Genomic DNA, 23455 nt, shown 5'->3' with positions numbered 1-23455 from the left:
TTACTTAATTGTACTCAGATTAGGAGAAATGAAAACACACAGTGCTTCATATTAGATACAAGATAAAGATGTAGTAATGATTTTATGATTGCATCCTTTGGACTAAGGTAGGAAATTTAGTCTACATTTAGGGGAATTTTCACTACTCTTGCAGAACCCTCACTGATACGCATGTGCAAAACCATTACATTGAGTAAGATACTAGCTAAAAGGCATTAGTCCAGGGTTTAAAAAGGTATAAAAAGTCTACACCCTCTTGTTAAAATGCATTTTTTTTCTCATTTAAAAGTACATCCAAAAATTTATTTCAGAACCTTATTCACCTTTAATTAATGCTGCCTGTAATCTGTACAATTCAGTGGAAAGAGAAGTTGAAATCTTTTTGGGTAGAAAAAGAAAAATAAAGAATTAAAATAATGTGGGTACCTAAATATTCAAACCGTTATACTAATACTTTGTTGAAATACCCTTTGAATTTATGACAGCATTCAGTCTTTTTAGGTGGGAGTCTATCAGCTGACACATTTAGAATTTTGCAGTCTTTGCCAACTCTTTCTGCATGAGGGCTTCAAATTTGTCAGATTGCAAGGGCATCTTTTGTGTAGAGCCCTCTACAGGTCACCCATAGATTTTCAACTGGATTCAGGTCTAGGCTTTGGCATGGCTATTCCAAAACTTCGATCTTCAAAAACTGTTACTTTGTTGATTTAAAGGTATACTTAAGGTCTATGTTGTGCTGAAGGGTAAAAAAATACACTTCTTCAGCTTATAAGCAAAGACCTTAAGATTTTTTTGCAAAATTCACTGATATCTAGAACTGTTCATAATTCCCTGGTCCTGCTCTTTGCTGCTGCTGAGGCTTCAGTCGTGACTTCAGGACTAGACAGCTGGGCCCAATGAGATCATGTGTGGTGTGGTCATGATGCCAGCTGCAGCTTGTTAATAAAGATTGGAGCAGCGGCAGAAAGTCACTGCCAGAGTACCAATGACTGAGTGTAATGTAACTAATTTTGCTATTTTTAACTCCACAAATCCATATTAGGATGTCCTCCAAAGTTCCTCAACATGATCATTCAGCTATATGAAAATCAGCCTGGTCAAGTCACACACAGCGTTGACCCCCCCGTCCCCCTCCCGCCCAGAACCCTTACCAATAAATAAACATGAAACGGCTGTGTATTTGCACCAACTCTCTCTACAAATGTCATTACCATCAAGATGACGATGCAGTCCACATCCAATACTGCTTTGATGGCAGTCTTTGCAACCTGAAGTTAACAAAGGCCAACTCTAAGACCATGATACAACTCATTCGAGAGTTCCTTCCTTTGTCTCCCATACAGAAGAAGCTCTACAGTGTACATTTTGTTTTGCAAAAGCTGATGAACTAGAAGTCAATCTGAAGAAAATCAAGGTCCTGTATCAGTTTGCACCCCAGGAATCTTTCCCCCTCTATGCATTACTGTTGGCTAATCAGAGCTGAAGACAGTCCAACAGATTTAACTACCTGAAATGCATGATCTCCTCAGACATCAAGGTTGACAAAGAGATCGCTAACAATCATCAAAAGTATGCATTTGATAGACTCTATAAAAGAGTCTGGAAAAACAAGCATCTTTGTGTACAAACCTGGACGGATCTGAGGCTTGGGTTATCTACCACCACCACCACCTGCGGCTCCATGAGCTGTACCATCATCGCTGCCTCTGTACTATCTTGCAAATTACTGGAAAAATGTGATCACCAACACTACAGCTCTTCAACAGGCAGAGTTACCAATATCGAGGTCATGCTGCTGAAGAAGCAGTAGTACTGGCCAGGATAGAAGACGATCCTCTACCCAAGATTGCATTACATGTTGAACTCAACACGGGCCACCGTCATAAAAGGGTACGGAAGAAGAGGAGATATAAGGACATCCTGAAGAAATCCTTTGATGCCTACCATATTGAGTCATAGTCATATCTGCTAACTACAGGCGTTGGAGACATACCATCCACAATCCACACCATACTTTCTCCTCCTGTAACAACATGACAGTCTATTATTGAAGATAAAAGTCAATAGCACAAGAACCAAGGCATTACAGCAGCGTTATGCCCAATTCAGATCGTTCCTTGTAGTCAATGCTGTATAAATTGCTTAAGCCACATTGGCCTTATCAGTCTCCAGTAAGCGTGAAATCAACATGGACAACCTCCTCCTCTTCACAAAAAATGTTTTTGTGCAAATCTAAGCAATCTTGTATAGCCATTGTTAATGCGTAACAGTCCTTTTAATTTTTATTTCATAAATCAATAGTACACATGAAAATACACAACTTTGTAATTTATGTTATCAGACAGATCTGCTTCTTTCACTGCCAGAATTAGGTCAGTCATTATCAATATTCTCAGGGTAAAATCTGTATTCAATGAATACTCTCCCATTACTGAGATAGGAGATGGCAATTGGAGCTGATGAAATTCTATGGAGATAAGAGGGAGGAGAGGTTGAAGCACTGCTTCTAGCTCGTCCCTCTGCCCATAGCTCGTCCCTCTGCCCATAGCTCGTCCCTCTGCCCATAGCTTCTCCCTCTGCCTCTAGCTTCTGCCTCTATCCCCTCTCTCCTCCCGACATCATAGAGTCTCATCAGTAACAATTGCCATCTCCTATCTCAGTAATGGGATAGTTTTCACTGAATACAGATTTTTCCTTTGAACTGTGAAGTTTGATAGTGACTGACCAATTCTGGCAGAGAAAGAAGCAGACTTGTCTGATCAGATATATTACACAGTTGCTTATTTTCATGTGAACTATTGATTTATGAAATAAAAATTAAAACAACGATTATGCTCTAATTACAAGGTGCAATAACCTGCTCTCCTATCTCAGCTAGAGAATCTTGTAATTTCTTCACCACTGACATATTTCTATTGGTGACCTCCTTATTTAGGGTACTCATCTGGTTGTATGGTGGTTGTACGGTATAGAGCAGAATGGTGTATCAGAAATCCACTTCATGTCTGCACTTTGGATAAATTGTATATAAATCTATTCATCAAACAGTTTGATTTAAAACTGTTTGAAATGTTGCTAAATTTGTGCGAATTTTAGCATCTTTATGCCAGATTTGACAACTTGCGGGGAGCCACTTTACGACAAATGTACTCCAGTATCATGGATTTGGCATTTCTTTCCCTAGTAAACCCTGGATCATGACTATTGGTGATGGAGTTTTGTTTTGTGGGTTTGAAGCTTCTACAAAACTGTATAAAATTATGCTAGCAATGGCTGGTGAAAAAGTGTATGGATTTGGCATGGTGTATACAAGTTCCATTACAGCAATGATTGCAGCTAGCTCATCAATACCAGTAACTGTGTTTCATTATATCTGCTTGCTAAACTAGTTCTTTAGGAAAGTGTGGGTCTATCATGTGCTTACAAATAAGCTTCATAGCTATAATAATTTAACAATCTTCCATTCTATTAAAGTGATTTATGTTAAAGATGTTCTCTCCTACTTTTACATTGATGACCTGTCCTTAGGATAGGTAAAAAATTCAGACTGGCCAAGGTCTGACACCCTGCACAGTAGAAAAAGAAAAAGCTTCAGCTCACCCAATTTGTAGTTTTTGCTGGTGCATGGATTCCAGTTCGACTTCTTGGATGGTGGTATGGAGAAAGTGTGTTTTGTTTCCAGCACCAAGGATACAGAGGATATACGATATAGTAATTAAAACATCATATTTAATGACATTTAAAATATAAAAAAAAATATTTAAAAAGACATAGGGAACCAGCCAACGCGTTTCAAGCACTTAGGTTCTTAATCATGACATATTTGGTGTTTAGAATCGCATAGCAGCATACGGTATGTGTATGCTAGCAGAAGAAAATAAAAAGTCATTTTTATTTTAAAGGAGTTGTCCACTACTTTAACATTGATGGCCTTTCCTTAGAATGTCTGACACCCTGCACCCCTGTCGATCAGCTGTTCTTGGTGCCGGTGGAGGCAACAGGCAGCTGGAAATGCTTCATTCTGGAACTGCTTCATTTTCTTTCTGTTAGCAGCCGTAGCCGAGTACTGTACATCCACCTCCTATCTAACCTCAGTAGGAAGCAGATGTGCAGTACTCGGCCGCGGCCGCTATCAGAAGACTGAGCAGCTCCGGGACTGAGCATTTCTGGTTGCCTGCTACTGAAAAATAGCTGATTTGCGGGGTTTCAGACCCCGGCGGATCTGACATTGTTGACCTATCCTAAGGGGTACTTTGCACGTTGCGACATCGCTACTGCGATATTGCCGGGGTCGAAAGTGACGCACACCTGGCGCCAGTAACGACATCGCAACGTGTAAAGCCTAGATGCGCCGATAAATGATCGCAAAAGCATCGTAAATCGGTGATCTATGATTTCCATAATGTCGCACCAATAGGAGATACGATGTTGTTCCTCGTTCCTGCGGTAGCACACATCGCTGTGTATGAAGCCGCAGGAGTGAGGAACATCTCCTACCTGCGTCCACCGGCTATGCGGAAGGAAGGAGGTGGGCGGGATGTTTACGTCCCGCTCATCTCCGCCCCTCCGCTTCTATTGGCCGCCTGCCGTGTGACGTCGCTGTGACGCCGCACGACCCGCCCCCTTAGGAAGGAGGCGGGTCGCCGGCCAGAGCGACGTCGCAGGGCAGGTAAGTGCGTGTGAAGCTGCCCTAGCGATAATGTTCGCTACGGCAGCTATCACAAGATATCGCATCTGCGACGGGGACGGGTACTATCGTTCTCGGCATTGCTATCATCAGCTAGCGATGTCGCAGCGTGCAAAGTACCCCTAAGGATAGGCCATCAATGTTAAAGTAGTGGACAACTTCTTTAATACAAAAATATATCTTATAGAACGTGTTAATGGGGGTTTCCCCCTGATCCTAAAGTGATGGTGCTATACTGAAGATCCCTGCACAGTTCTTGGCCAGGATTGTCATTGCTCAGACAAAAAAAAAAAAAAAAAAGCTAAGGCTGTATTGCAGATTAATTCCTATTCATTCTCGGCAGTCAAATTCCCTCTGATGAGAAAGTGATTACCTATCTTAGTGATCAATTTAGAGTTAAAAAAATAAATAAAAATGTACATTGCATATAAAGAACAATGGCTCCGATCCTAGGAATGAGAGACTGAAATAGTGACAGTAAAATCATTTTATTGACTGAAATGGAATTAGTGTGGAAATTAGAGTCTTGTGTGATGTCATTAATTAATGTGGGTACAGGTCTTCTTCCATCTGAACATGGATTGGCCTTGTGTATATACCGTCTCCTACAGGAGTGAAATCTATTATTTACTAGTTATTTGTTCTGCCATTAGACTGCTGTTTCAGTAAATAAGTTACCAGGCTGGGCACTATAGTTTGTCTTGCACACAGTAGTTATACTATGCAGAGGCCAACTATTTCTAGTCAAGCAGCTGATCTTTGCCCATTGCTAAAATGAATTGTAAGCCAAAGGTGACCAGCGATTGGCTTGGAATACCTTTGGCTGGCCAGGTTTCAGCGGTTCATCTGCATGCATTTTTCTATAATGAGCTTAGCTGTAATGAGGGCAATTTGCATTTGTAAATCCCAATCTGTTTGTGACACTGCTGTTCCAAGACCTTTCACTATTACTGTTAACTGAAGCTTTTGTTTACTTTGTTTTATTTGACTTTTAATCCATTTAAATAATAGTAATAACTTGTTGTTAATGGGTGTTATGTTACAAAATGAAAATGCATTTACATTTTTTGAAAAATGTTTTTACAGTTTTTCTTTCCATAGTCTAAACATTTTAGTTATACTTTTTTGTTTTATTCATAGCATATTATTTTTGCATAATTTTTAAATGGATTGTCCTACTGAATTGATTTATCAGCTTTCCACAGAATAATTGCTGTGACTTCCACCGATTTCTGTGGGTGAGCTTAGGTATAAAGTGGCAGTGCGCATGCTCCACCTTCATTCCATTTATCTCTATGGAACTGAAGGCGATAGCTATTCCATTTGAGGCTCCCTACACACGTGGGTATAAAACACGTACATGAAAAAGCAGTACTGGTGTCATCAGTGTTTTTCCAGTATGGATAAAATAATTATTTTGCAATGTTAACCCCTTTACCACCCGGTAAGTTTCCATTTTTTTTTTTTTTTTCATTTTTTCCTTCCCTTCTTCCACGAACCATAACTTTTTTTAATTTTTCCGTCAATATAGCCATATGAGGGCTTGTGTTTTGTGTGATGAGTTGTGCGACGCCAATCATTCTTGATTCCATTCCAGAGGTTTTCAGTGGGGTTCAGGTCTGGACATTGGGATGGCCATGACAGGGTATTGATGTGGTGGTCCTTCATCCACACATTGATTAACCTAGCTGTGTGGCATGGCATATTGTCCTGCTGGAAAAACTAGTCCTCAGAGTTGGGGAACATTGCCTGAGCAGAAGGAGCAACTTTTTTTTCCAGGATAACCTTATATGTAGCTTGATTCATACGTCCTTCGCAAAGTTTAATCTGCCCAATTCCAACCTTGCTGAACCATACCCAGATCATCACCGATCCTCCACCAAATGTTACAATGGGTACAAGTCACTGTGGCTTGTATGCCTCTCCAGGTCTCCATCTAACTATTAGATGACCAGGTGTTGGGCAAAGCTGAAAAAGACAATGCGCCATTCCACACAGCTAGGTCAATCAATGTGTGGATGAAGGACCACCACATAAAAACCCTGTCATGGTCAGCCCAATCTCCAGACCTGAACCCCATTGAAAACCTCTGGAATGTAATCAAGAGGAAGATGAATAGTCACAAGCCATCAAACAAAGCAGAACTGCTTAAATTTTTGAACCAGGAGTGACATAAGGTCATCCAAAAGCAGTGTGAAAAACTGGTGAAAAGCATGCCAAGACGCATGAAAGCTGTGATTAAAAAAATTGTGGTTATTCCACAAAATATTGATTTCTGAACTCTTCCTGAGTTAAAACATTAGTAGTGTTGTTTCCAAACGATTATGAAATTGTTTTCCTTGCATTATTTGAGGTCTGATAGCAATGCATTTTTTTGTTATTTTGACCATTTCTCATTTTCAGAAAATAAATACAAAATTATACAAAATTTATTGCTTGGAAATTCAGAGACATGTTGTAAGAAGTTTCTAAAATAAATAACAAATTACATTTTGCTAAAAAGAAAGCCCTCAAACAAATTAATTATATATATATATATATATATATATATATATATTGTGAGACTGTGACCGGGGTTATCTATGACGGCCGGTATGTCTCGCCCAGGTTGTGCTCACTCCATGATAGAAAGTAAATCCACTATAGGGTTAATGCTGTTTCCCTACAGGCTTAAGGAAGGGTTAAAAGGAAACAGGAACGAGGGCAGGTGTGCCGGGTGTGGGGGAAGTGACCAGAACTTCCTGAGCCCTCTGCTGGAGAGGCACATGTATTTTGTTATGGACTTTTTGTTTGGACATTAAACACCGTGTGCTGTGAACCTTGATGCCTGGATCCCGTGTCTTCTGCTGCGCAGCCGACCGCGCTACCTCACATATGGTGGAGAATGCGGGCATGACAGCCGGTGAGGTGTAGCATCCATCCCTGGTGACCCAGCTGCGCATGTCCTGGATTCGAGCGGCTATACTACAGCCCAAACCCGGCGACGCCATGGAGGACATACTAAAGCATTTGGCTCAGGCTAATGCACAGCAGCAACAGACCAATGCACACCTGCTCCAATCCTTGCAAGTGCAGGAAAAAAAACTCCAAGAACAGTTGGATCAGGCCAATGCACGTCAGCAGCAATCCTTGCAAGTGCAGGTCAAAATGCACCAAGAACAGATGGAGCAGGCCAATGCACGTCAGCAGCAAGCCTTACAATTGCAGGAAAAAAGGCACCAAGAACAGATGGTTCTCCTGGCCAAGTCGATCCGTGCCGGACCGGCAGCAACAACCCCGGGACCGGGTGACGACGGCAGCGTCCGGAAAGCGGTGAGACAAGCGTTGCAAAAGATGACCCCGGGTGATGATGTGGAAGCGTTCCTGGCGGTGTTTGAGCGGGTGGCCGAGCGGGAAAAGCTGCCGACCCCGCAGTGGGCTGAGGTATTGTCGCCCTATCTGACGGGGGAACCCCAAAAAGCGTACCTGGACCTCGGTACCGAGGACGCCATTGACTATGTGACCCTGAAAGCCGAAATACTGGCTCGGTTGGGGGTGAATACCTATGTACGGGCTCAGCGGGTAAATCAGTGGTTCTATGAGGAAGCCAAACCCGTACGCTCCCAGGCCTATGACTTATTACATCTTGTAAAAAAGTGGTTGCAGCCTGACACTCTGAGCCCGGCGCAAATGGTGGAAAGGGTAGTAGTGGATCGTTTTGTGCGCACTTTACCCGTCACCGTTCAACGGTGGGTAGGACAGGGTGACCCGAGTACCCTGGACCAATTAGTGTCCCTGGTAGAGCGGCATGTGGCTACGCAGGACTTGATACGGGACACTGAGACTTTGCGTACCGCCCGTCGGTCCGGCCCCTCCAAGCCTAGGGCCAAGGACCCACCGCCGACACCGGTACAGGAGTCCGCTACCATCCTGGCTGAGGCCGCGCCCGCCGTTCCTGAGGTCCGGAAGGCCATGTACCCTAAACGACAACTTGTCAAGGGGGTTTCCTTCCCTATTAGATGTTGGCGGTGCCAGCGGGTGGGACATATGGAAGCCCAGTGTCCACTCACCACGGAGCCCATGGATTGTGGGGTTACCCGGCGGGGTTCAATGTATGCTCAGGTGGTGTGTACCGCTGACCTGGTCTCCCCAGAGACAGAGCCCCACTTGTGCCAAATACAGGTGAATGGATGTCCGGTTACAGGATTGTTGGATTCCGGAAGCTTAGTGACCCTTGTGCGATCCACCTTGAGAGCTAAAGTAAAGGCCACAGGACGCACTGTGGGGGTGGTTTGCATACATGGGGACCGCCACGACTATCCCACGGGGATTGTCACCATCACAGCACCTTGCGGTCAGGTGCAACATGAGGTGGGACTTCTTAACACTCTTCCTTATGACGTGATCCTAGGAAGGGATCTGCCCTATTTTTGGACTTTATGGAGGGGACCCCCTAAGTCCCCTCAGATATTGGTCGGTCCGGGACCTGAGCCCTACAATCCTGAATCCGGGACACCTGCCGTAGGGGTCACGATGATAGGGACAGAGTGTGAACCCGATAGGTCACCCCTAGAGGTATTGGCAGGAGAGGCTGAGACGGTCGAGCCCATCCCGGAGTTGGAGGCGTCCCCGGATACGTTTGGGACAGCCCAACTCCAGGACCCTACGTTAATACATGCCCGGAGTCGGGTGACAGTAGTTGACGGGGTGGCACAGCTGCCCAGTGCCCAGGTAAGGTACCCCCATTTCGCTCTTAAGCAGGATTTACTCTACCGGGTAGATGAAATACGGGGCGTAGGGGTAGAACAGTTGGTGGTGCCCCAGCCGCATCGCCGGCGGGTCCTCGACTTGGCTCATAAACACCTGATGAGTGGCCACCTAGGGGTCAAGAAAACGCAGGAGCGAATATTGCAAAGGTTCTATTGGCCCGGGGTCTTTGGGGAGGTAAAACGGTTCTGCGAAACCTGCCCGGAGTGTCAGCTTACTGCACCCCTGACCCATTTTCGCAGTCCGTTGGTACCGTTACCCATTATAGAAGTCCCTTTTGAACGGATAGGGATGGATCTGGTGGGGCCCCTCGTAAAGTCCGCTCGAGGGCACCAACACATCCTAGTGATCGTTGACTATGCCACCCGGTATCCCGAGGCGATACCTCTCAGACATACTGCAGCAAAGCTTATAGCTCGGGAGTTGTTTGCTGTGTTCTGCCGGGTGGGATTGCCCAAGGAGATCCTTACGGATCAGGGGACCCCATTCATGTCTAAAGTGACCAAAGAGCTATGCCGGCTACTCCAGATCAAGCAGTTGCGTACGTCTGTGTATCATCCGCAAACGGACGGTTTAGTCGAGCGTTTCAATAAAACCCTGAAAACCATGCTAAGAAGGGTGATTTCAAAAGACGGGAAAGACTGGGATATGATGCTTCCCTATTTGATGTTTGCCATACGAGAGGTGCCACAGGCATCCACGGGGTTTTCGCCTTTTGAATTGTTATACGGGCGACATCCCCGGGGATTGTTGGACCTGGCAAAGGAAACATGGGAACAAGAGCCCACCCCCCATAAAAGTGTGATTGAACACATTTTGGGTATGCAGAACCGCATAAGCGCGGTCATGCCAATTGTGAAGGAGCACTTACAGGAGGCTCAGGCCGCGCAAAGCGGCCGCTACAATAGACAAGCCACCGTGCGGACCTTTAAACCCGGGGATCGGGTGTTGGTATTGATCCCCACGGCGGAGAGCAAATTCCTGGCTCAGTGGCAAGGCCCCTACGAGATAAAGGAAAGAGTAGGGGTGGTTAACTATAAAGTATTGCAGCCCGGTAGGCGGAAACCTGAACAAATATACCATGTCAACCTATTAAAACCTTGGCAGGAACGGGAAAGCCTGATGGCTGTTTTTTCCCCACCTCCCTCCTCTTCGGGTCGTTCACATCCGGCTCCAGCGACCTCCGGAGAGGACGAACCGGAAGTAAGGATTGGAGAAGCCCTCACCAAGCAACAGAGGCGAGAGGCCAGACGGTTGGTTCAGCAGAACCCCGATGTCTTCTCCGAGCTGCCCGGTAGGACCAGTCTGATACGACATGATATTGTCACCGAGCCCCACCTGAAGGTACGCCTGAAGTCATACCGGGTGCCGGAGGCTCGACGACAAGCCATATCGGAGGAAGTAAAGACAATGTTACGCCTGGGGGTCATCGAAAAATCCCGGAGTGAATGGGCTAGTCCGATTGTCCTAATACCAAAACCCGATGGCTCCTTAAGGTTCTGCAATGACTTTAGGAGATTGAACGAAATATCCAAGTTCGATCTCTACCCCATGCCCCGGGTGGATGAGCTGATTGATAGGCTGGGACAGGCGCGATATTTTACCACGCTCGACCTGACCAAAGGGTACTGGCAGGTGCCACTAACGGAGTCCGCCAAGGAGAAAACAGCTTTTGTTACGCCGGAGGGTCTCTTCCACTATGTTGTCTTGCCTTTTGGGTTACATGGCGCTCCGGCCACGTTCCAGAGGTTGATGGACTTAGTGCTGGAACCCCACCAGGCGTATGCATCAGCGTACCTGGATGACATCATTATTTACAGCACCGATTGGCAGACCCACTTGGAACAGGTACAAGCGGTGGTGGACGCGCTTCGAACAGCCGGATTGACAGCCAATCCCAAGAAATGTGGATTGGGACTCACGGAAGCCCGCTACTTGGGCTACGTGATAGGCCAAGGAGTGATTAAGCCCCAAATTAACAAGGTTGAGGCGATCCAGAAGTGGCCTAGACCCCTGACCACGAAGCAGGTTAGGGCCTTCCTGGGTATCGTGGGGTACTACAGGAGGTTTGTAAAGGATTTTGCGGGACTATCAGCCCCCTTGACGGACCTTCTCAAAGGCAAGAAGTCCGTCATGGTGCGGTGGACTCCGCAGGCCGAGGACTCCTTCCGGGCCCTGAAGGGGGTCCTGTGCGGACAGCCCGTTCTGGTCAACCCTGATTTCCGGAAGGAGTTCATAGTACAGACTGACGCCTCGGAGGTCGGCCTGGGGGCAGTGCTGTCTCAGGTGGTTCAGGGGGAGGAACACCCCGTCACCTTCTTGAGTAGGAAGCTCACCCCTCCCGAGCGGAATTATAGCGTAGTGGAGAAGGAGTGCCTGGCGATCAAGTGGGCCTTGGAGTCCCTACGCTATTACCTGCTGGGACGGCAGTTTCGCTTGGTGACGGATCACTCTCCACTGGTCTGGATGAGGTCCGCCAAGGAACGGAATGCCCGGGTTACCCGGTGGTTCCTTTCTCTGCAGAACTTCCGGTTTACGGTTGAACACCGGGCCGGTAGGTTGCAGGGCAACGCCGATGCCTTGTCCCGCGGCCCGTGCTTGATGGCTGGAGTTCAACCCCGCACGCTTGAACTGAGGGGGGGGGTATGTGAGACTGTGACCGGGGTTATCTATGACGGCCGGTATGTCTCGCCCAGGTTGTGCTCACTCCATGATAGAAAGTAAATCCACTATAGGGTTAATGCTGTTTCCCTACAGGCTTAAGGAAGGGTTAAAAGGAAACAGGAACGAGGGCAGGTGTGCCGGGTGTGGGGGAAGTGACCAGAACTTCCTGAGCCCTCTGCTGGAGAGGCACATGTATTTTGTTATGGACTTTTTGTTTGGACATTAAACACCGTGTGCTGTGAACCTTGATGCCTGGATCCCGTGTCTTCTGCTGCGCAGCCGACCGCGCTACCTCACAATATATATATATATATATAAAAATATATATATATATATATATATAACCTGTGTATATATCTGTGTATATGTGTATAAATAATGTCCTTTGTTGAACTTCTCTATAGTTCTGTAAAGTTTATTTTATTTATGTAATTATATTTTATGTTGTTCAGTTGAGGAGACCTATTTATATAAAAAACAAACCAGGGTAACCGGGGTATTCTAGTAGTGATAGAAAATCAGTTATCACAGCTAGTGTGTGTGGTGTACTATCTAAGAAGCCTCATTATTTAGATGATGATGAGAAAAAGCTTAATGCCAGCATTTTACCACAGTAAATGTATTCCCTATTAGCAATTTGTGAAGAAGTCGGAGAAAACTCCGAAAACAGAAAACTTTTGCAACTTTTTACGTTCTTTGTCCATTTTTGCCCCGTTCTGAAAAAGTGGGGGGAGCTGGGGCGGGACGAGGATGTGGCGACCGATGCACGTCAAAGTCATGACGGGTGGCGGCGATTGCTACACCACAAATCTTACTCCAACAGGGACTGAAGTAGGAATTGTGATGAGGCGCCCGTCGAGGAGTACCCCACTCTTGTGGTACTCCTGATTCATGAAGAGCTTTACAGCTCTTCACAAATCAGGATTATCTGCCTCCAGCACAGCTCCTCATCAAGACTGGACGTGAACAATGGTGGTTTTCATCTATTGTCTCTAAAACTAAGAATTTCCCTGAATGTTTCTTCCTGGGTGATAAGTCTTTTTTTTTTTTTTTAAATCTTCTTTCATACAAAACATTACATATAAATAAATAAGTGTTTTGAAATTAGAGGACTTCTAGGATCGACATCGTCTGTCCACTACTTTTAGGTCTGTATGTCTGTTTCTGTAAGACCCTGCGGTTTTTGATGCAGTTTTTTTAAAATCTGCATCAAAATCTGTATGTCTCTCATGAAGCCAGCAAAGTCAATGGGTGTTTTGATTTGTTGTGCACACACTGCGGTTTATTTCTGTCCAGTTTCAGTATGGTTTTTGATGCAGAAAAAAATCTTCAGCTTGTCAATTATGAGTCAGGTTTAGCATCGTTTTTCACCCATTGACTTCATTGTTGTCAATAAATAACGCTGCTAACACGCAGCTGTATTCACACTGTGATGATTTGAGTCCTGTTTCACAGCGTTATTTCAACCATTCCTGAGTCTTTCTCTCTGTGTGTCTCTCTCTCTCTCTCCACTTCATACTCACCGATCAGCGGCGCGGCTGTCACACTGCTCCCGCAGCCTCTCCTGCTTCTGTCGGAGCTGCTCATACATATTCACTGCTGCTGCTCATTAGACTCATACATTTTCACTGCTTCCCTTGCCCACTGGTGCCTGTGATTGGTTGCAGTCAGACGCGCCCCCACACTGAGTGACAACTATCTGACTGCAACCAATCACAGCCGCTGGTGGGCGTGTCTATACAATAAAATAAATAATTTAAAAAAACGGCTTGCGGCCCCTCCAATTTTGATACCCAGCCAAGATAAAGCTTACAATTGGGGGCTGGTATTCTCAGGCTGGGGAGACCCAAGTTATTTTCAGGCTGGGGGGTTCCTAATATCAGCCAGCAGCCACCTGGAATTGCCGCATCCATTAGATGCGACAGTCCCAGGACTTAACACAGCTCTTCCCAATTCCAGTGGTGCGGTGGCAATCTGGGTAATAAGGAGTTAATAGCAGTCCCTAGTTACCACTAAGTCCTAGATTATTGATGGCAGGCATCTGAGACACCCCCATTACTAATCTGTAAGTGAAAGTAAATAAATACAAACGCCTAAAAAATACTTTATTTGAAATAAAAAACAAAAAAGCCACCTTCTTTCAACACTTTATTAACACCCCAAACACCCCTCCAGATCCGACGTAATCCACACGATGCTTCCAGCATGCCTACATCTGACGCTCACAGCGAGTGCCATAGAACCATGACTGCCTGCTGTGAGCTGCACGCAGCAACTGAAGTGAGTCGCGCTATCAGTGGTGCCGTCACTCAGGTGATTTCCGGTCACAGCTGGAGTCCTTCACCTGTGACCACAAATCAGACCGCCGCGACTGAAGTGATTTGCAGGTAGAGGACTCAGCTGTCACTGCTGATCACGCAGCTCACTTCAGTATAACTGTCTCTCCCCGCTAGCCGCATCAGGTTTTTCATCAGCTGCCCGTATGTGAAATCTCGGGTAAACAGACTCCAGCCTGCATGCCATTTTAACATGCACTTCTCTGCTGACCATTCTGGTTTACCTGCAGAAAATATCTGCAACTCATCTGCAGCGTGAGCACATAGCCCAATGAATCTAGAACCGCTGTACCAGGGAGGAATGCATGAATATGACTTTTCTCATTGGATGCAAGTTGAGTCGGTGCCACATAATTGTCTGATTTAAGTTTTGTTAGGTGAAAAAGTCTATTCTATATTTCTGACATATCTGTTGTACCAACCGTTGTATCATTTATATTTGTATTTATGTGCTTACACACCCATACATTCATTCACAAGTTCACACCTTCTGAAAGATCTCCAATGTATAGGAGGTATGTATTCATATACAGCTGCATAACCTTTACATTCACCATCCCCAGTAGTTGCAAAAGGAGACAGTTTGGCTTATATCTGACCCATAGAAGTTTATAGATATATTAAAACATATATCCTTTGTGGTGTAAGCAGAGCTTCATGCTACAAAGCTGCTTGTTTTTGGAAGGTATATTGCTGCTCAAAGGTTTGGCCTTGGATTCTGTCCCGTAACCATTATTCTGACCTGTACCAATGCATATGGGGAAAAAAAATAGATAGTGTTCATTTCCTTTTTAGTGACTTATGCCAGGACCTCCCAAAATAAAAATGAAATTATTTTTTTAACTTAAAGTGTTTTTGTGATCTAACTTCACAGTACAAACTGCATACATTTTGAAATCAATCTTTTAGACCTGATGAAGCTGGTGTACTTACTTTGAAAATCCATGTAAGAATATCTGTTTAATCCCATTTCGAAAATATTTCCTCCTGATATTAAAATATACCATTTGAGCCCAGTTAGAGCTCATTTTAAAATAAGGATTATGCAACTATTCTGACATGGATTGTCACAGTAAGTACGCCAGCCTAACCAGGTATTGGAGGTGCTGTATTTTGAATAATGTATAGAGTTTCTATTGTAACGACTGGTCACAGATACTCTTTAAAATATTAACTGGACCATTGCCTGTAGTTCTAAGTGAGGGATTCCCTTTGTGTCAAATACTTATTTTCTACCTTTAAACTATGCAACTCTTTATATAGCAGAGCTCCTGATCCGTTTCTTTTGTGCGATCTTTATAACACCGTAGTCTATCTATTGTAATCTCCTAATTGGCCTGGCAAGACTTTATATCTTATGCTGCACATGGAGCTGTCTGCTTCTGCACGTCAAACCTATGGCTACTTTTGGCCCCCATAACTATACTTTATGGATTATCACTTGCCTACCCATTATACAGTACTTCATATTGTGTGTGTATATACGGTAAGTCTTTTTCATGAACTACTTCCTATGGTTTGAGATCTAACAACAGCTATCTGCTGCTTAATATATAATATACTATTTTCTTTCTGACAGGTACCGGCTCTTAAACAATTCTCGAAAACAGATCACAAAGCCCATTTTTCTAATTCAATTTTGTTCTGTATTACTAATTATAATCTAATCTCAGTGTCGGTGTAATATGTGTACACTTTCTAAATAATAACGGTAAAAAAAAAAAAGATTATAATTCAGTCCTTTAACTGCTAGGGAAGTGTGTATTATTGTAATGCTCGCAGCCAGGGATGGTAAAGTGGACCCACTGGACCGCAGGTAGACCCCGACCTACCCTTTAGTAGGGTAAAGACTGGGACTATAGCAGCTGACCCCCAGGACAGGGTCGGGCACAAGAGCAGACTGCACAGTCACGACATACAGGCAGAGTCTGTCACACCGACAGGGTAGGACAAACAGGCAGAGTCACTAGCAAGACAGATGGCATGGCCAGGACGAACAGGTAGAGTCTCTCACACCAACAGGGCAGGACAAACAGGCAGAGTCACTAGCAAGGGAGATGACATGGCCAGGAAGGACGCAGTCAATAGTACCAACAAGGCAGGAACAGGACTGGAACCAGGTGCCAACAGGGCAGGACCGGATGGGACCAGGTATAGACATGGACAGAACTGGATCCAAGTGCCAACAGGGCAGGACAGGCTGGGATCAGGTACAGACAGGAACAGGACTGGAACCACGTGCCAACAGGACAGGATGGACTGGGACCAGGTACAGGCAGGAACAGGACTAAACAGGACAGGCAGGTGACCTGACAACTAAAAATACAGCATACCACTGACTTAAGAGAACTGAGAGTCTTGAACAGGCATCTCCTCTAGTGAAGGTGTGTCTTAAATACCCAGTGCTTCTCATCGATGGGCTTAGAGGCATTTCCTAGGAGTGTCTCTTTAAGAGAAGGGCAGCGGTGCGCACGCAAGTCTTAGGAGCACTCCTGGAGGCCCTGTGCCATGCACACAGGCCTCCGGGAGGAGGAAACACCCACTTGGTGGGAGCCGGCTGCAGCGGTGGGTGACAGCCCATCCGTACATGAGGGGAGAGCAAGGAGGGATCTAGCATTACAATGATCTGGCTGACTATGCGACAACTTGAGGCTGTATTACATGGGATCAGGTGTTCTGCTGCTGCAATCAAAAGAAAAGAAACTATCATAAATGGTGTTGTGTAGAAATCCATCAGGATCCCACCATTCGGAGGTTACAACATTCAATGTCTTTACTTTGATTGATCTTATGAAGTAATATAGCCACACACCACCAGATTGCGCTAGTATTTTGTTTGCCAAGTTTTAATAATGCTATTGAACTTTTTTTTTAAGGCCCGGTTCACATCACATAAGACCCCTAATTTTGGGGTTTACTTTGGGAAATGTTCCACGCTAAAGACCTTCCTGTAGTCTTTAGCTACTTGCTGAAGGCTTAAAAGGTGTCCTCGGTCAGGTGGAATATAACAGAATGTCTTCTTTTTTTCCATATTGTATAAAACAATGGAGATGGCCATCTTTTTTTTTGTGATGAGGCATCCAACAAAAGAAATTACGTATTCTAAGTTGGCTCCTCCTCAAAGGTAGACATTGGCCAATTCTCCCAGGATATACTATAAATGGAATTTATAAGACGAGATGTAAACCAATCCTTAGTTATATTTGTTTCTGAAAGTCTGAATACCAACCAATTTGTCTAATTTTACTGATCTGAGGGTTGTAAGCCTCAGTCCAGAATGACAAAGATGTCTAGGGAAATGCCTTACTTCTGTGCTGCTACATAGCCAGGCAGTGATGCCCTTGATAAGCCTAAATAAACTGGGTCAATACCAAACAAAATAAGGGGGCTTCACTTGTAAGCCTTGATCCAGAAATCCTTTTGAGGAAGTTCTATGTCATCCCAGGTGATAGGTGATATGGTTGTTATTCGAGGTCACCAAACTAAGAAATGCCTGAATGCTATTTCAAGGTGGTTGTTCCACAAACAATGAACATTTTAATCAATAGATCTAGGAACAATAATAATTTCCAAAATTGGATATGTTAAAAAATAAATATTCCTGTTCTTAGATAATCTATAATTGTGCCCCTGTTGTGTACAGTGTAATGGCCATGTCTGACCATGCAGGAACATGGTCTGATCATCCACAGCTCCTGACCAGGGGAGGAAGAATACGTGATTATACATATAACATAGCAGTGACTTGCAGCTGTTGCTTTCTGTGAGGCAAAACATTACCCTGCCTGCTTTATCATAAGAGCGGGTGTTTATGCTGTGTCTCCAGTCCCATGAGCTCATTATAAATCAACTCAGTGAGGCAGAAGCTCTGACTGTTGCTTAGCTCACATGTTGGTGACTTCATTTTTGCTGAATTCATAGTGCTGAAAGCATGGTAGATACACTCACTCATATAATAACAAGCAAGGTAATGTTTTACCTCACATAAAGAATCACCTGAGATTCCATGCTGTCCTGTCTTTATACGGTTTTGTGTCCTCTCCAGCTGACATGTCCGTGACTTGATTTTTGCTGAGTACATACTATAGTGCTGAAGACATGGCAAAACCACTCACTTGTGATAACAAGCAAGTAAATGTTTTACCTCACAGAAAGAATCATCTGCGATTCCATGCTATTCTGTCTTTATACTATTTTGTTTCCTCCCCTGCCCAGGAGCTGTGTTCAAGCTATGTTTCTGTATGGTCAGTACATAGCAGGTCCACATTTATAAGATTATCTCAGCACAGGACCTTCATTTTTTTTATTTTTAACAGATGAAATTGAGGAACTTATTTTTATTCCAATTTCTACTGATTGAAATGTACTTTATTTATAGGACAAGAACTTTAATTTTTATTTTACAAGAACATGTATAATGCATATAAAAATACGTTTAACTATTTTTCGAGTTTGTGAAATAAGTACCTATTCTATAAGAGTTCTTTAAAGTACATACCTGGAAGAAGAACACACGTTGAGCCGCTATATGATCATTTATATATGGACCCCTTTTGTTTTATAGCTGTAATTTAAACAATATTGTAATTATGTCTAATTGATCCTGTATAAGGAAAGTGTTTAAAGGCACCAAAAGTCATATATAGTACAAAAGCCATTGTAGATTAATCGCCTTACTTTTTATATATCTGTTACCAGATTGTTCTACAAAGCTGTATATAATGGATACACATATTCATGTCTCTAGTTAGCTCCATTATAGTTAATGACCATATGGTCATTACAGTATAAGATGCGCTGTCTGTTGTATTTATATTCCTCAAGCATATTGTTCCTCCTTCTTCACAGTGTGTTAAACTATTTCAAAGGGAAAAAAAATCCTTTCCCTCTTGTTTCCGGTTGTCCTATCAAGTGTAACCTTGGACCCTTATAGAGCAATTAGACCATCCTCTATCCCCTCCTTTGTAATGAGGTTTCTTACATTCCTGAGTCTATAACCCTTTAGTCTTCCCTAATGGGACATCATTATTCTGAAAGAAACAATGTAAATGTAAATGAATATTCTCATTAACGAGTCACAGAGAAACCTTTAGCGGTAGCACTGTGGTAATTCTGCTTGTTATTTCTCCAGTATTCCAGGCAGGATTTTTTTTATAATTCATTATTAGTATTCTCAATTACTTGTTCTTTAATTTTGCATGTCTTTCATAATCCAATGTTCAACTCCTTCAACCATGTCCTTGTTTTATTCTCCAGGTGCAACCTGTGAAACGTTCAAGGTCTTTGTCCCCAAAGGGCTTTTCCAGAGAATCAGAAGAGTTAAAGAAGCTTAAGATAGCAGAAAAGCGGATCGAGCATTTAGAGAAGACATTGCAGCTTAAGGTGAATGCTATAAAGCCATATAAACCACGGCCTACCTGCCTAAAACCTACACTTCTGCACTTAGTCAAAATAGTTCTCTAATTGAGCTTGGGGCATTACGTTAGAATAAATGGTAGACTTAGACCTTAGGCTTTAGCTGTACTTTTTAATGTAGCTCCAAAGACCTTTACTTTGGTACATTTTTTGAATTATATATATATAATACACGCAAAAAGTTTTAGGCTGGTGTGGAAAATGCTGCACAGTAGGAATTGTTTAAAAATAAAAAAAAAAAGTTGATTTATTTTGATAAATTAACAATATGCAAAGTGAATAAACAATAAAGAAGTCTAAAGGCCGCTTTACACACTGCGATATCGGTACCGATATCGCCAGCGTGTGTACCCGCCACCATCGGTTGTGCAACACGGGCAAATCTCTGCCCGTGTCACACAACATCGCCCGGACCCGTGACACTACTTACCTTCCCTGCGACATCGCTGTGACCGGCGAACTGCCTCCTTTCTAAGGGGGCGGTTTGTTCAGCGTCACAGCAACGTCACAGCAGCGTCACTGAACCGCCGCCCAATAGAAGCGGAGGGGCGGAGATTAGCGGGACGAATATCCCGCCCACCTCCTTCCTTCCGCATTGTGGCCGGGAGGCAGTTAAGGAGAGGTTCCTCGTTCCTGCGGTGTCACATGGAGCGATGTGCGCTGCCGCAGGAACGAGGAACAACTTCGTTACTGCTGCAGTAACGATATTTGAGAATGGACCCCCATGTCGCCGATGAGCGATCTTGCACGTTTTTGCGACAATGCAAAATCGCTCATAGGTGTAACACGCAACGGCATCGCTACAGCGGCTGGATGTGCGTCACAAAATCCATAACCCCAACGACATCGCTGTAGCGATCTTGTAGCGTGTAAAGCCCGCTTAAATCAAATCAATATTAGGTGTGAGCACCTTTTGTCTTCAAAATGACATCAATTCTTGTAGGTACACTTACACAAAGGCAAAGATTTTATAGGATTATTGTCAGGTGTATGAGTAACCAATTATACCAGACAGGTGATAATGATCATCAATTTCATACGTAGGTTGAAATACAGTCAGTAACTGAAACAGAAACAGCTGTGCAGGAGGTTTAAAACTGGGTGACAAACAGACAAATTCTGCTACAAAGGTGAAGTTGTAAAAGTAGTTTCATGTCCCTGCGGTCACACCACCTTTACCTTAGTGCTTCTGTATCTTATATGCCACTCCTAAATGCAATCTGTGTATTATCTGAAGAAGGTCTAAATTATTGAACGTTGTATGTAGAATTAACATGCAGATTGCATTGGTAATAAATCTCCTCTCAATTTAAATATGGAGTGTCTAGTTCTTCAGATCTATTGTGAGGGGTAAGGACCTTCGTAGTGTACCACTTAAGTGGAGTGCTGTGATCCCCTCACAATTGCATGAAGAAGGGGGCTAAGGAGCTGAGATCCCTCCAAATCTGGCTGACACTAGCAGTATTAAATTGACAATGTTCATCTCTAGCAACCTATGCCGGAGCGTCAATTACTGACGCTATTGGTATTTAAACGACATCACAACCAGTGCTTGCTCCCTCTGTCCAATTGCTCCCACCCCCTCCCACTCGCGCAACCTGATTGTTGGGCACATATTCATTACTATGGCAACCAAGGGTCTGCTCAACACCCCTTTGCTGCCATTTTGATTGGAATCTCAGCCAGAATACGAGGGGGCTGCTGATAAGTCTTTGGCTTTACCCAGAAAGAAACAAGATACCATGATGAAACTTTACATTTATTCCACATACTCTCCTCTGATGTCAACACACTTCTTACATTGGTATTCCAAGTTTTGTAAGCCTAGCAAAATGAAAGGATCTCAGTTGTGCCTCAAACCAGGCATCCGTAGCAGCCATGGCATCAGAAATGGTGTGAAACTTGGTACCCTTGAGGTGTTTCTTCAGGTTTGGAAACAGATGATAGTCGGAAGGAGCTAGACTTTGTGAATAAGGTGGGTGGTCAACCAGCTGGAAACCCAGCTCTGCCAGTTTTGCTGTGGTCGTTTGTGCAGTGAGAGCGAAGGCGTTGTCTTGCAAGAACAAGATTCCTTTGGACAGCTTACCGTGCCTTTTGATCTTCAGACCTGCTTTTAACTGGTCCAATAGTTCAATGTAATACATTGCATTGATGGTGGAACCCTTTTGAAAGTAGTCCACTAGCAGCACACTCTCCTTATCCCAGACGCCATCACCTTAGTGGCTGATTTTTGCACCCTGAACTTCTTTGTACGAGGAGAACCACTGTGCCTTCACTCTTTTGACTGCTCCTTGTTCTCAGGGTCATACAAATAAGTCTAAGTTTCATCCATAGTGACCAGTCGACCAAGGAAGTTCTTATCAGTCCGGAAACGCTGACAAATGGACCGGGAAGTTTTCATTCGAATGCTTATCTGGTCTGTTGTCAAACATTGGGGGACCCACTTTGCAGATCGCTTTCTCATGTCCAAATGTTCAGGGATAATGACACAAACACGTTGACGGGAAATTCCCATAATGTCTGCTATTGCTTTAGCTGAAATTCGTCGTTTCTCCAGTATGAAGTTGTGCACAGCATCGATGATCTCCGGAATAACAACCATTCTCGTTCGTCCAGGATGTTCCTCATCATTGGTACTGAAGTGGCCCGTTTCAAATTCGGTAACCCAGTTCTTAACTGTGGAATATGAAGGGCATTCATCCCCCAATGTCTGTGACATATCACCATGAATATCCTTTGCGTACTTTCCTTGCAGAAATAAAAAATTGTCACTACTCTGCTCTCAATTGCTGTGAATATCGCGTTAGACTCCACCATTTTGTTTTCCTGCGGGCGTAGAACTTTGTGGCCATAAGCAACAAACACAAAATTTTGAAACATATATTAGACACAAAAGACCTTCATGTGATGTAACATTCATTACCATAGAAACAAAAAAAAAATCACAAAGCCAAAGACTTATCAGCAGCCCCTCATATACACTGTACTACTATGCCATGGTATTGTAGCTAAAGCAATTAAGCAATTGCAGGTTGAATTCCCCTACATGGACTACAAAATAAAGTAAAGTAAAATGAATTTATTAGCCCTATCAGTACACGCCATAATGATAAAAAATATTTCAATAAGTAAGAATTGTGTTTTTTCTATCACCATACCTTCCTAAAAAGAAACCAAAAAAAACCCCAATGAATAAAAGTGATTATTAAAGGGAACATGTCACCAGATTTGTCCCCTATGCCCTGCAGCCACCACTTGTGAGCTCTTATATACAGCATTTTAGAATACTACATGTAAGAGCCCAGGCCGAACTGTATATCGCAAAAACGACTTTTAGTATATTCACCTGCAGTGCGGTCTGGTCCGATAGGTGTGGCTGATCTCAGTCCGACGCCTCCTCTCTTTTTTTGCATCACCATCTTCCTTCCCAGCGCCTTGTGGATGATGCATCCTGCGTCATCCATACAGAGGCTTCAATTGCGCTCCTGCGCATGTGCACTTTTCTTTGCCCTGCTGATCAAAGTATTATAGTGTGGATGCACGGGCAGTCTTTGCAGTCACATGCACATTTCAGTACTTTGCTCTGCTTTCAACAGGGCAGAGAAAA

At 43.9% G+C, this 23455-nt stretch overlaps 1 protein-coding gene across 2 annotated transcripts in view; it reads left to right on the top strand.

Annotated features, from left to right (window-relative positions):
• The window catches only part of CNTLN (centlein), a 506300-nt gene that overhangs the window by 231542 nt on the left and 251303 nt on the right, over positions 1-23455 (top strand). For both annotated transcript variants that reach the window (XM_075316500.1, XM_075316495.1), the window contains exon 11: positions 19690-19815. In XM_075316500.1, the coding sequence (XP_075172615.1) occupies positions 19690-19815 (126 nt within the window). The remainder of the gene's footprint in view (positions 1-19689; positions 19816-23455) is intronic.

This window comes from Anomaloglossus baeobatrachus, chromosome 1 (genome assembly GCF_048569485.1).
Source record: "Anomaloglossus baeobatrachus isolate aAnoBae1 chromosome 1, aAnoBae1.hap1, whole genome shotgun sequence".
Classification (NCBI taxonomy): Eukaryota; Metazoa; Chordata; class Amphibia; order Anura; family Aromobatidae; genus Anomaloglossus; species Anomaloglossus baeobatrachus.
Note: the sequence above shows the minus strand (reverse complement) of the source record. Positions and strands in the feature narration are given on the sequence as shown.